At 43.0% G+C, this 14904-nt stretch overlaps 1 protein-coding gene across 30 annotated transcripts in view; it reads right to left on the bottom strand.

Annotated features, from left to right (window-relative positions):
- LOC109634912 (adhesion G protein-coupled receptor L3-like) overlaps window positions 1-14904 on the bottom strand; it is a 226534-nt gene that overhangs the window by 82802 nt on the left and 128828 nt on the right. For all 30 annotated transcript variants that reach the window (XM_069518370.1, XM_069518369.1, XM_069518368.1 and 27 more), the window contains one exon: window positions 11631-11740. In XM_069518370.1, the coding sequence (XP_069374471.1) occupies window positions 11631-11740 (110 nt within the window). The remainder of the gene's footprint in view (window positions 1-11630; window positions 11741-14904) is intronic.

Here is a 14904-nt window from a genome sequence, read left to right as displayed (position 1 = left end):
AATGTTTAAGTGAGATGTAAAAGGTATTTTTGCTGTACAACAAGTAGTACCTTAGAGGCTGAACTACTGAGGCCGTTACATCTTAACTCAAAATAAATAACTTCCTCTGTGGACAAGCTTTTTATGTCAGTCACGCCATTTCTGTGGTCTCTTCTATTTGTAGCAGGGGTTGGATTCCACACAGCGAGCCCGCTCCTGTCCCTTCCCCTCCAGTAATCCTGGTTCTAATAAGAGAGGATTAACCTCTGTTACCAGGGCTTACAAGAGTCCTCTCCTCCAAATGGAGAGTGCAACAGAGTGAGCTACGGAGGTCAGTGTGTAGGTGCAGGTGGGGGTAAAGTTTGAAAGATGGGAAAGTTATTAGAGGTGAGCAATATAAATGCAAGGCATTGAGCAAATGCAAAACGGAGCAATAGGCGGAGCCGGGGTGAAAGAGCAGGAGAGAGGAATAACCGGGAGAAGCTTTCAACTGTGTTTGTCAGATCATAAAATTGTGCACAGGTACAGCACGGTACCTAATCAACTTTAAAAAAAACTGTTGTTGAAATAGTCCATACTAAGCTCAAGCAACAACAGCTCTAGGCTACATCTGACCCATTACTGGTGACTCAAATTTGACAATAGCTCGTAACCTAACATGGACCCCATAGATCAAATCAAAGTAAACAGCCAAACATCTCAGATCGAAGTCTGTTCACCTCCCATGAGCGACGGCCAAACAACTGGGACCGCGGTGGGGGCTGGCATTTCTGATTGAGCGATCGCTAACAGTGGTGAGGAGAGAGGAGGGTAATGATCTAGAGAGAAAGGCATTAGTGGCAGGGATGTGAGAAGTGGTACACGACGCAATTGCCTGGGGGGGAGATGGTGTGAGAAGGGAGTAAAAGGATGTGGATGAAATCTGTGACGAGAAAACGCGCCCGGCTCCCGGGGCAACAGCTTTTAGCTTGACCAGAGGACGCCGCTGAATGCAGCAAGGTCACCCGTCAAATCGCTCAAACCAATTTGTTCACGTTAAGTCCGCGAGTGTTTCACTACATATAGTGTATTGCACGGGCTGAGATGCAGCTATCTCACTCTGTCACTGATACAAGAGGAGGAGCGGGGGAGAAGCAGAGTGAGATGGAGAATTGATTCATTTGAAAGGCTTCTTTACTCCACCCACCAACCCCCATTGTGACCTTAATACAATTTTGCTCACGGCTGTCAGTGAGTAACTAAAAAGCACTTAGCTCTCTCATCCTTCCCTCCTTTCTCATTGTCCACCTGTCTCATGTTAAAAATATGCAGATAAATACAAATTTAAAAACACTGAGCTACTTTCAGGTTTGTGAAAGGGTTACATGCTATTCAATCAAACAGAAAACACATTTAAGTATTCATTTATGATTCAAACGTCTGTACTATTGCCACAAAACACTTGAACACAACTATTTAAGGACACACAAAGAGCATCTAATGGACAATTCAGCCTCTCAATGTCCCTTCTGTTTAACATTATCTTTTTCTATAATGGCTCTGAGCACAAGCAGTGTTTTACCTATGGTAGAGATCAATTGAAGGTATACATAATGCTCTACTGCATTGTGTAATGGTGATTTTACCGCTAAACATACCACTCGCCAACATGCTGTGATTCAATGAAATTAACTTGAAAACACTTGAGGGATGAGCTAATTATTTGAATGAGCGATCATTATCACTGACTGCCCATCAAATTATTCAAAAGCAGACATGGGGTAAAGAGAGTTAGGAAGAAATACGCAAATTTCATGATGGGTTTTGGGGGCCGCACACCAAGCTGGAGTTAACAGGTGGGCTCTTCATTTTTTTTCAGCCTCTTCAGGGACTGGTGCGGCTTCCAGTTCTAATTTGACAATTATCTTGATGGATGATCAGAGAAATCTGTCACCTGACATACGAAGATTCATCATTCTGCTTTTGCAATGACAGTTGGTACCTCGTGATGACTTGAGAAGGTCTGGCACATTTTCCGAGAGGAAAAAGATGACCAGCTGGAAGCATCATTCCTCGGATGCCAAAACAAACCAGGAGGAAATGCCATCACTGGCAGAAACAAATTCCCTTGAAATTTACACATCTCCTGGACTTGCCAATCGACAAAAGTCTGTTATTGTGCATTAATTATCTGGTATGGATTCACCAAGGAGGATGGAAGCTGGCACACCTGGAAGCAGCCCAGTACAAGCAGACTTATCTTTTGGCTGCTGAGAAGCTGCACTAAAGCAGTTTGGGGTTAAGTGCCTTGCTCCAAGGCATCTGAAGTGCTGCTCATTCACTTCCAGCAAGCCGTTTATATAGGGACTGGTTCAAGGACAAAAAAAACAGCTGTCCATACTAAAACTGGGAACATTATTTTTATTATCAATCTGTCAGATGAGTGTTTTCCTTTGCAAGTGTCCGACCAGGTCATAGATGGTGAGTAAATACGCGAGTAGGCAGGTTTGAGCTAATTCTGGCAACAGGTTTGGGCAAAACAATAACTCACTGATGTGTGTGCATGCAGCTTGTATCACTTTGGCTGGTCTGTGGTTTGCCCTGCCAAGCACATAAAGGCAACATGGCTGATTCTGCAGCTTGTCTAATTGGTCAAGCTGTTGTTGCAAATTGAATAAGCTGAAAAAGCAACCCGCATATATGGCATTGTCTTTAAAATACTACTTTTTTAATGGTTATTAAAGGAGTGGAGCAGCTGTTCGTTACTATGAAAAACTTACAGTAAATGCAAAAACAAAGGTCATTCGCATTTGTGAACGTATCATCATTGATGGTTTCCAGATAACATGAGCAAAAAAGTGCTGAAGTATATATGTATGTAGAATCTGTAGCGGCGGGAAAATATTTTGAGGTTGGAATCCTTCCGGATTCCGTTTGAGTTTGACCAATCACATTTGATCGAAAACAGTGTGGAGAGCAAAAGAGGAAGATTAACCGAAATGCATCTGCTATCAGCTTTTTAATTTATTTGCATTGATACGCAGAAAACTGTTAATGGAGATTAGCCAAAATGTTGTCTGGACCTAAAACACTGTTTGTGTTTTGTCTCGAGTGACATAAGATGCGAGTCGTACAGTAAACTGTGTATATCGCGAACAGAAGATGGAGTCTTGACTCGGATATCCGCTGTTTCCACTGACCCCAAAATATTGGCCTATATAACTACTAGACAGGTTACAACCAAACTTGGTGGAAGGATGCACTGTGGGTCATGAGGATCTGGATCAGGAAGTGGCTCCATGAAATTGTATTTTCACTTTCTTTAACAATGTGAGATTTCTCAGAGATACATTTATGGATTTTGATGAAAAAAATAATAAAGCATGTTCAGGGGACTCCTGAGTGTGTGCAGTTTGGTGCAGCTCCAAATGAAAACGGGATGTAGTGAATTAAAACATGGTTTCAGAAGGGGACTGCTGGGCCTTGCTCTACTAAGTGCCATTCTAGTTATTTTATAAAATTATATTGCCAATGTGCAATGCATCGTGTATTCCTTCAGATACTGCATGAGTTAAATATAAATTCCACCTGAGATGTCACCCTGCATACTTATTCTGGTGTAGTTGCTACTTAAGACGCATGCAGCGCAGCTAACGACAGGGACCTTTAGCTGCTGGGAGAAGCAGCCCTGTCATGTGAGCGGCAGCTGTATGGATTTTCATTTGAATAATTAATGCTTCCCAATTTCACACTAATGGTCGAGAGGTATCAGAATGGTATCATTAGCCACTAATAGAGATTCATGGCGGAATGGCTGCAATATCTTTTGCAATATTTTTCTCCCCCCCCCCCCTTTCTTCCATTCCGTCTCCCTCTTTCTCCCTCTCAGCCGAGGAGTTGCAGAGTGCAAACCCCTTAACTCCATCCCATCAGCTTTTTAATTAATGACACAAATTACGGGGCTTTGAATAGCATGTGCCTAAGGATGGGGGAGGACGAGCAGGCCACCATCTCTCTTTCTACGAATTCTCTCTTTGGCTCCTTCATTTTTTCCCCTCCTATCATTTCCCTCGGCTGGTGCTCATGAGTCGCCCATACCATCATTACAGGTTCCATTTCTCAACAGTCCTCTTTTTTTCTTCAAACACTTGTCTGCTCTCTTTGTGCTCCCTTCTCATATGTCCTCCCTGGTGTCTCCTTTCTGTCTCCATTGCGTTCTCTCTTTCCCTCCTATTGGGTAAGCAGCTATGCTATCTCATAACCTTGACAATGCAGGATGCTTTGTGTGCGTGCGAGCATGTGTGGGTTTGTTTCTCTTTGAGGGACAGGTGCAAGGACTTGGCGCTCATCCTGCCTGCTACCCACGTGGAACCAACCAACAGAGGGAGAAAAGACAAGTGCAGCCCGAGCAAAACAAAATTTAAATACATTTTTGTGGAACATAGCGGCAACTGGAGCAGAAAAAAACTGCACTTTCTATAATATGGCTTGATTTTCAAGGACCTTGAAATTATGGCAGAGAACAGAGAGATGCAGGAGGTTGTGGGGGAGAAGGGAAAGGAGCACGGGTGTCTGGTGTGTGGCTGGACGTGGTGGACCAGTGAACAGCAAGAGAGCAAGAAAAAGAAAAAATGCAAAAGGAGCTTTGATTAGTCGGGTGATCATTAAAAAGGCGAGACCCCCCCTGAGGAGAACAATCTCTAATTAGAGCTATATCCTCGACACTTGGCATCCCAACAAGTCTTTCAGACATGCGAGCAAGATTATGGGTATGTGTGTGGGTCTCTGGTGGAGGAAACATTTGTAGCGTGCAGCAGCATTTAGCCCAATATGTCGCAGCATATTTGAATCTATGACCGTATCCCGTATGTATGTTGGAGAGCAAAAGAGCAGCGGCTACAAAACAAGAAGCTGATAGATTACACCCGTTTATAAAGTCATTAGTGGGGAAAAACAGTTTCCACATGTCCAGATTCACCCCTGTCCTACCGCCATTTATCCACTTTGGTAATCGCTGCTTCCCTGGGCAATTATCACCTCCTCTCAACTGGGGAAGTGACAACACAACTTTTTGGTGTAAAAGGGCCGTTGTTAATCTCACCCTCCCAAAACGACTTTTATTATCAAAATCCCTGTAAACATTGTGCAACAGTAAATATGTGGATAATGTGTTATTTCATAATTTATTAAATCAGGAAGTTAACTATCATCCATGTGATAAGACAAAGATGATGCAAAGCTTTTATTCAGATTGTATGATGGCGGTTAATTCACTATTTCAAAATATAATAAAAATATAAATTTGATTTACTTCTGCAGACAACTGAATATAGCTCATCTCAAAGAACAATAAAATAAATTATTTTATAAGTAAAGAACACATAATTCGTATTGATATTGCAATATTACTCTAAACTATATTCCACAGCCCTTCAAAAAGAGTGCCTCCCTCACTCTACTGATCAATAAGGTATTTAAAGTCCTGGTGGATCAAAAACAGCCCAGATTTTGAGTTATCAAGGAAAAACATTAGTGATGCTGAGCCAAAATTCATAAAAGCAGGACACTAAAAGTGAAGCAGTTAGATTAAATTTATTGTATTATTCATACCTGTGTTTTCCCGTCTGTGTCTAAATGACCTCAATTATATGTCTTATACTCGCCCTCCAGGAACAATTTGTATTTCATAGTTTTTTTGATTTACTCCTCGGTCAGTGCATTTAGTCAGTGTGTTCATGTTTCATCTATGAAGATCAGAAAGTTTTAGCCGTTAGCAAATTATATAATTTATTTTAGATTGCGGACCTACTGGTTTTAAACAGGAAACAGACATGAAAGTCATTCTTTGTCGACCCATCCATTCATCTGCATCCCCCTCCTCACATGAATGTGTTGGCGCAATCATCACAACGAGTTCAATCACAGTTACATGCTTGGGACCCACAATGCAGTTCAACAACATATGATGTCACTCCATTCAAAGTGAATGAGCAGTATAGTTCCAACCAGCTCCTACCAGTGCATCTCTGTCTGTCAATCCAGAACTGACACACCAATGAGACGCTTGAGGAAAAAGGAAAACACGTGCTATGCATTCCTATTCCTATGCATGTAAATTCAGTTCAGTGAAGATGTAAAGGGAAAATGTCTTCAAAAGCAGGAATTCTCTGCAAAGCTGGGGTTTAAAAAGTAATATGTTGTGACAAGATCAATCTCAGCAAACTCAGGCCGTGACACTGGTGTGAATCTGGAGAGTGAGATATGAAAGTCATCGCCATCAGAGCGTGCTGCGCGGCTTTGGGAGTGGTCAGGCGTCACTGAGTGATGAGATGGCGTTAAAGCCCGTCGGAGAAGAAAAGAAAACGCCGTGTGAACAAGCAGCCCTAATGCTCACTGGCATTTCAGCGGGGAGCGAGGTGGGTGTGGCTGTGTGATGTATCGGCTGTCACGGTGTTGACTCCCACGCTGGACCTGATGAACGTTGATCGGAGAGCTCAAGGGCAAAAAGCCACTGAGTTTCCATACAATCTGCTTAGTTGATTTACTGATAAAAGAGCTATCTGCTCCTCAAGAGGCTTAGAAGTTGTGGAAAGATTATCAACGGCTAAGAGAAGTGCCTGGTGATGATGTCTGAGTGGGAGCAAATCCATATTTTAGAAACTAAAAGCCTGCAAAGTGTCGGGGCATTAAAACAATAAGGCCAAGATTTGAGGCCATGCAGTCCAGTCCTGGTCACGCAGGTGGTGCTTGCCTGAGGTGTGACCACTGGATAACAGGCCCTGTCATCACACCTTATTATACCCAAACGACAGAGTGCATGATAGCCATGTGCAGAGCATCAATTTCACGGCTTTACTTGCCAACACAGAAGGATGGAGATTGGTAGCAGGTGTCTGGGTAAAACTTGCCAAAATAATCTATCCCATTATTCGATTAGAGCCCCTCTGAACCTGCTAGGTGTGTTAATATTAGCAAAATGAATTAAAAACGAGTTAGGCGAGTTGGAAATAAAAGAACACGACACATCGCGTGGCAAGTTGGAGGAAGAGAGGAATGAGCCTGGGATTACAGCGCTCCGTTCAAATCAGGGAATTGATTGCATGATTATATGCCCTGGCTTAGCTTTTCAAAGCCAGAGCCATATCTGACAGGGCTGAGCTGGATCCCACTGTGTGAGACAGGATTTTACATTGTCCTTATTAGCTACAAACAGTGGGGGGAACTAGTGGCTTATGTATAGCAACACACTGACAGCAGGTTTTCTTCGTTTGTTCTCTCACTCTCTTCTTTTTCTCTGAATTTCCATCTCTCGATCTCCTCCGCAGCACACTGTGGAGTGTCACTTTTTTTTAAAAAGGACGTGCAATTAGCCCCTATACCTCATTTTTTGTGGGACGACGGGTTTGACCGCTCGCATGAACTAAATCAGTCAGTTTCCAATAGATTCTACGCTGCAGCTAATTACTGGAAGGAGATATCAGGGAGTGAGGACATGAAACGTAACAGGAAGCTGCCAACAACAGAGAAACTCTTCCTCTCACAGCACAAGGCGACGCAAGTTTGAATGTACTTTCTTGTGTAAGTCTGAGAATTTAAGGGGCCACCGTGGGGGATGTAAGCATTTCATTACAGCGGAGGAAGAGCACATAGGCGGGTTGGGAGTGAGACACAGTTGTGCTTACTTCTTATAAGCCCCGACCTTTGGGAGGAGCTATTAAAGTGAAAGTTACACGGCGAGGAAGACAAGGTTTTAATAGTGCACTCGGAGAATAGGCGCGCATCCCTCCGCTGAACTGCGGAAAGTCAAGGTGAGAGGGCGGAGGCAGAGACAGGTGTCAGCCGCTGGAGCACAGTCATGTTTATGAGTCATTTTAAAGGGTCAGCGCATTAACTCTGCCCGAGGGTAGCCTCGCTAATCTGTAAAGTCATGGAGGAGCATACATGAACTGCACAGGAACAGACTCTGACATTAAAACTTGCACAGGTAAAAACACGCAAACCTTTTCAGTTTTAGGTATTACACAACTCCTTTTTTAAAACACAGATGTGATGCTATATTCTAACGAAAAAAGCTTAAATAGTTTTATTCCGACGGCAGCTCAAATATGAAAATGTGATGGATTGCCTCGAGCGGTGACACTACCACACAGCAGCACAGAGCAAAGACTGGCACTCTCATTCCATTAGATCTGATGGAGTGGATCAAATCGCGAATTAATAAAATCAATATTGCATCTGCGGCACGTGTCCATCGATTCAGCACACCCCTGCGTGATTATTAGGGGGCGGATCAGATCGTGCAATCTCGCCGGCTTATAAAGATATGAAGAAGAGCGGCGGTGATTTATCCTAAAAGAGAAGAAGCTATGAAGAAGAAAGGGGTGGGGCAGAGCAGGTGGAGCATATAAAGATATTTTTTGGGGGGGTAGGGGGCACTTAGTGACAGCACTTAAAGGACAAGTAAGTGAGTGTAAGTGAAAGTGAGGGTGGCTTGGAAGAAAGAGAGAGTATTAGGGAGAGCTTGTCAGAGGAATACTGAGTCCAGGCTCCATCACTGAAGGGGAGTTGAAGTCACGGGCGGCTGCTTCTCTTATTAAACACTCAAATCCTTCAGTCTGTCTCAAGAACTCGGTAAAGAGACTCGTATTAAAAGCCCATCCACAATTGAGCTGCGTGGTGTGAAACCTTACCCCGTTGCCAACATTACTCTATTATTTGTCAGCAGTTACTAACAGGATTAACCTATTTAGATCGACTATATGATTCATTATAAAAGCAAGGTAGTTTCTCTAAATGTGGTAAATTCTGGCCTAAAAGGGTCTTATTGCTTCCATCGTCTATTGGGCGGCCACACGTGAACTTCATTCCCACCATGTTATTAACTGCATCTGAAAATCTGTCTCCAGTGGCCGCTACTGATTACACTCAACATACAAATAAACGCCTACGAGACTTCTGTAATGTTAAGGCACTGCCAGCAGAATGTTTAATCCTGCACCAGTTCTTGATGCCGTCCATAGTCGAACCAGTCGTCTTCCTCCCTTGTGCACCGCTAATAGGCGTCCCCAATGTTACAGCAACAAAGCTGCCAGGAACACTGGCTCACTGTTCCGTGTTTTGACTCGGCTTTTCAAAAAGGAAGATGACTTTATTGTTAAGAAGAAAAAAAAAAAGAGGAACCTGGCAGGTTGGTGGCTGAGTCAGACAGCTGAATGGGAGTGCCGTGCATCCGATGGGTCTCGCTAAATTCCCAGGAGACCGGAGGGCAATTACTTTGTGTCGCTGGGATCGTGACAGAGAGGCAAAACCAAGCTTCTGCATTTCATGGCAACATTTTTAGAAGGAGTCATAATATGTGACAAATAAGAAGCCAGAAGTCAGCGTAAAGGAATCTGACGGGCACGGAGGTTACATAACTTATTGTAAAAAGAGATCAGGGGTTTGAGCCAATGAGAATAAAGAAATACTGGGGAACAATATGGATGAAGTAGATCTAGGAGAATTCCCATAAATGGCAAGGGTATTGTGTCACTAAGATCAGGACAGACATGGTGAACAAAGCTTATTTCAAGACACTATTTTTGCACAGAGCCTTCACATGTGAGTATGTCCACCATAGATTATGGAAAGTGACATAGTTTACCTTGAAGGGAAGTAAAGGGATCGCGAGGGGTTGGGACTGGCAGCCACAGAAGCCATCCAATCAGTGGGATCAGGAAAATATAAATCACAATAAAAAATATCTCCCCTGTTTCATGTCAAAGATAGAGAAACTGCCCCCATGAGGCAGAAAGTGCATCTCGTTACTATTTCCCCCACAAAGCTCGGTAAAAACAGCTCCCTACAAGAAAACCTCAGTGTTTGCTTGGAACCACAGGTAAACAAGACTTTAGTAGAACAGCTGAGTGCTACAAGTCCACACTGTGAGGGTTTACATACCTATAAGGATTAAGGTCTTTGCACATCAACAGAGAGGGAAATACACAACACGCAATCACAAATAATTGGCATTTGGTTCATTAATGTTGTCTTGGCTACATGATGTCCTTTAAAAGACAAACAATTTGTGAATAATGGCAAATAAAGACAAATATATTAAATAAATCGACAAACATTTCTGATGCTACTACAACTACTGATGCTTCAAAATGTGACAACTATACACATTCTGATTCTTTAGACATGTACGTGTCAAAGAACCTGGAAAAAATTACCCAGGTCGAGGTTGCAGACTGTGCAAAGGTGTAACTGCCCATCACAGCACCTCTATATGGGTGTTAGATACTGTCACGGAAGAAAGACACTGGGGAGCTGAGATGGTAAAATGTGCATATGTCAGAGTCCGGTACAAAAGAGCCACCTGTCAAGCTGTGGATCACAGGCCCAGATAGTTTGTACTGCACATACATGAAAGCTCCTGTCAGGCAGACAACTGAGGGAGCCGTTTCAGGACATCACATGTTCAAAAGACGGTTTTGATCTGAATTATCAGAGTTCCCTTGGACCCAGCAGCTGCAGACGAGACAGATAACTGCCCGTGACCAGATACGTCTGGTTTTATGTCATTTCTGAGCAGAACATGTCGGGATTTTGGCAGGAAGAGCAATTGCGAGTTTAGCATTCCACTTCAGAGGTCATTAAAACACAATAGCTAAGGTCATGTGGCAATGTTCACTCCACTTCCTCTGGCCTCACCTGGACTTCCTCTCTGCGTGTTCATCCTGTTGCCCCCCTACCGATCCTTCCAGTCCCTGCCCAAATGTTTCCACCTCAACATACGTTCAGTCTGACTGTGTTTTTCACCTGCTGCACTAATTAGATCCTAGTGTTTTTGTACTTACTCCCGTCAGAGATGCCTATAGTCTGAGCATTAACTGACATCCACTGAGCTGAACTGAACCGAAAACAAGAATCTTTGATTTTGATGAAAGTCAAGTGGCCTTTCTTGCTGCTGCGACAACAGAGACACTGATCAGACGTGATTCCTCAAAGATATTAAAATGCTGTGAACTGGGGGAGCTGATGGGAAGGTTCTGACGAGCGCCATCTAAAAATGAAACATAGCTAATACTAACAGGTGTGCAGTTGAATTCTTTTTAGCATTCCCACACAGCGGGGGAAACAAATCTACATCCGTCTCAAATTATTTGCCTGTCGCGTCACCTTAATCATATTTGTCATATCACTTTACAATACTTACTTTATCCTGAATAAATTGCACAACCAATAACCCACAGTGTCGGCTACCACACTGCTGACAGGAATGACGTGATGCGGGTTGAGATAAATGAAGAAATGTTAATGTCTTGTCAGTTTCAGCAAAGACTTAATATGTGACTGATAAACAGCATTTTGTCAATGGACAACACTCTCCCGCACTGCTGGATTGTTTTTCACATGTAAATGACACTGTGAATAATATTTCCTGACCTCACACAGGGTGTTAAGTATTTTTTTTCTAAAATAACATAAATCATCGCTCGTCTTCACAGCCCCTGCTGCATTTTTAATCTGTCCGACTGGACCGTGATGATCATTTCAACATTTGGAAACACCACGAGCATGCATGTTGATCGTGTTGTTGATGAGTCACGGCTGTAAAGAAGAACTGCGACGGAGTTGGAACATGAGCAGTGATCATTGTGAGTGTGAGAGCACGGAGGAATACATACTGTAAGGTACGCATTCGTACTGGACCTCCAGGTATTTGTAGGTTCCGGGACAAGGGTCAGGGAATACGTCTGGTCCAGCCACGACAGCACACTGGGTCCGGTTATTACATCTGAAAAGGAATTAAAAAAAAAAAGTAATTTCAATTATTGTTTGTTTAATAATAATAATTATGTTCAGTTGATGGTTAATGACGCAGAAACTATTTAAGTCTGCAGCAATAATGGTGACAATTATGAAGCAGAGACGGCAGCTTTGGAATCTATGATATTTTGGCTTCATTTCTGGATAGTGGGAGGAAGTAGAGACGTGCCATCCATCTTTATATACAGTCCGGACCAAAAAACAAGTCAAGAGGTGCAGAGCTCAGAAACAAGAAGCGCATCTGGGGAAGGAAACAACATTTTTTTCCTGCTGCAGTTAAAGTTCCCAAGAACACTGGCCTCTATCCCTCTGACATTGAAGAAATTGACCAAGTACCTGATGGTCTCTCAGGCTTTGGCTCAAAAGATCCTGTGTTGGAGATGGCAAAACTATTTCTAAGCATCATGTCTGAAGTTTAAACAGTTGAAATATTGGTTGGAGAAACTTTTTGCTTCACAGTGGGATAATCTTGTCGGTGCTTTTTTGGAACATCTTTAATAACAACACTCTGTAATAAATCCGAAAAATCAGTGCAGTGCTTCAGTCATGGTGAAAATAAAGAAGATTAAGAGAGAAGAGTGAAGAGAAAACAGACTTCTGTGACATTTTTACTTTTGAGAGAATATAAATTTGACCTTTCTTTTTTTCAGGTCAGAAGTCAAGTCATGGTTAAATTCATGAAGAGTTGGAGGCAATGCACCTCACAGCACATCCAGATTACATTGTTATTGCTGCATGATGGATGTTGGTGGTGCTAGTGATGGTGGAGGTGAGGTGTGTGTGTGTGTGTGTGTGTGGGGGGGGGGCAAACACAATCAACTGAGTGCGAAATCAGCTCCAACGTGAAATGTAGGTCTTCATTAAAAAACACAATTACACTGCCGGTGGTGTTCTCATGTGCCATTTTGTTTTTGGCAGTCATCAATCAAAGCCCCACTTCATATGCATGGAGCCTCTCGCCACACATAATAGCAACACTTATCTCACGACATTAACTCTTAAACGCTTTGTCAAGTATCGATCTGCCCGTGCTGTGCGTCTGTTTGCAAAATAAGGAACGGGAGTTGAAGGTATATGTGTGGTTTCTATTTAACTGTGTGCGTGCGGTCTTAGTGCTGCAACTTACAGTATACAACCGAATCTATACTCGTTTAACAGACCAGCATTATCTTGCAATATTAAAAAGGTATTTATTCCCCAGCAAGGCCGTTCACAGTGTAAGTCTTGGGAAGGTCAAGGCGGGGTCTGACACAATGATTCATACACCACAATTAAAGGGTTCTCCAGACCTTAATTAACATTGATTGGCTGCCGACTAATCAATTGAACCAGTGAGGGACAAGCAAAAAAAAAGGGCCCAATCTCATTTCAAGTCAACCTCGTAATGAGATGTGCTCTGCCGATTCTCCCCCGTGCAAGCTTTATAGGTTCATGAACTCCCACCCCTGCCCACACTGGCCCCCTCTAACCCTCTTTCACCCGCAGTCTCCCCCTCGTCAGATGTCTGCGGCTTGTCCTCTGCAATGAAGAGTTAACTCCCAGGCAGTAAATGCCAGTCAAATAAATAAGGGGTCAAGCCCGTGAAAGTGAGAAACAATTATAGAGGCAGCCCTCTCATCTCTGCAGTCTTCCTCCTCACGACCACTTCTGCTTTATTCTGTTTGGATCTGGGGGGTTTTGCAATCAGCGGGTGAGGACACAAGTTAAGATGAAGTGTCACATAGAATTAGAAGTGAGACGGAGAGAAGAGATGTAACCCGGCAGAGGTTGGAGCGCAGACACACACTTGCATGAATGGACAGGTATACAAAAACAATACATTTTAAGCAGCCTGGATATAGAGCTGTGGGCTTCTTCTACTAAGCAGTGCTCCACTTCTTTGTTACTGTAAACCCTTAAAAAGCACAACAGGAATTTATTTTTGATGGAACAACGCTGCCCTAGAAGTTAAGCCTGCACCGAATCTGGCATTTTAATCATAGTTTGTAATAACTTCTTCTTGAGGGATTAAATATCATAATGTGTATTTAACGTGGATTGCAAACTTAATCCCAGCCTAAACATCTATCTTGACCCATATTCAAAATCCCTGTCCTGAGGGCACCTGCAAAGGCATAAAATAAGGTGGAGAATAACAATTAAATGTATTAAGCACAAATCAATGAGGGAGTAGGTGTTGGATCGATAGCAGGAGAAGCTGCTGGTGCCACGTGCCACAACGACTTCACAATTACCAATTAGGGGAGTAATCAGGAATTCATCAGAACCTTGGCTGTGATGGGGGGTGGGGGGGTAGGGGGGTGGATTCACTTTGACTAATGTCTTCAGATATGTATGTGGTTGACATATGCACTATAGGAGGAGGAAGACAGCAGGTGGTTAGATGATACTGCAGGCTACGTGCGCTTACTGGCAGGAGGGCTTAGATTACATAAGCAAATGATAAAACTATACAGAAAAAACAGAAATACCCAAGTTCCAGGTGTTATGAACTCTCTGAAGCGACAACGACGCTCAGTCAGATTTAAAAACAGGACAAGAACAACCCTTGATTTTTGGAAATGTTGCCACAAGCGGCCAATTTTTCTCCGCACTCCTGCATTTCTTTTTTCTCCCCATACAGCTTTTTCCTCGTCTACTGTTTGTTATAACTGGCAGATTAGAGCTCAGACTGCCAGCTGACGAGGGGAGATGTGGCACAAAGCACAAGAGTCCTATGTAAGCACAAACTGTAATCACTATAATCGCTGGCTGATCCCACTGCTGCCTGTGATGACAGTAAGTGGGTTGACTCCCCTCAGTCCATTGACCACGTACACTGGACAAAAATAAATGAATGAAAGAGCGAATTAATGAATTAATGACAAAAATAGAGAAAGAGAAATATAGGGGACAGCACAGGTGCTGTCAGGGACAGAAAGATTTGTCCACGCTGGAGAATAATGAAAGAGAATTGGTGTGCACCACTGTTTCCTTTCAGCGCTCCAGTGATTCATATCAGGTGGAAAAGATCAACCGAGCGGAAGGTTTGCCGATTTTTAAAAGTCCAAGTGGAAAAAAAAAATACGCTGAATCTATTTCCAACATGCTAAATACTTCTGCTTTCCATAGAATCCATATGAAAGAAGTCAA

Source organism: Paralichthys olivaceus, chromosome 22 (genome assembly GCF_024713975.1).
Source record: "Paralichthys olivaceus isolate ysfri-2021 chromosome 22, ASM2471397v2, whole genome shotgun sequence".
Lineage (NCBI taxonomy): Eukaryota > Metazoa > Chordata > Actinopteri > Pleuronectiformes > Paralichthyidae > Paralichthys > Paralichthys olivaceus.
This window is presented reverse-complemented; position numbering and strand designations above follow the sequence as displayed.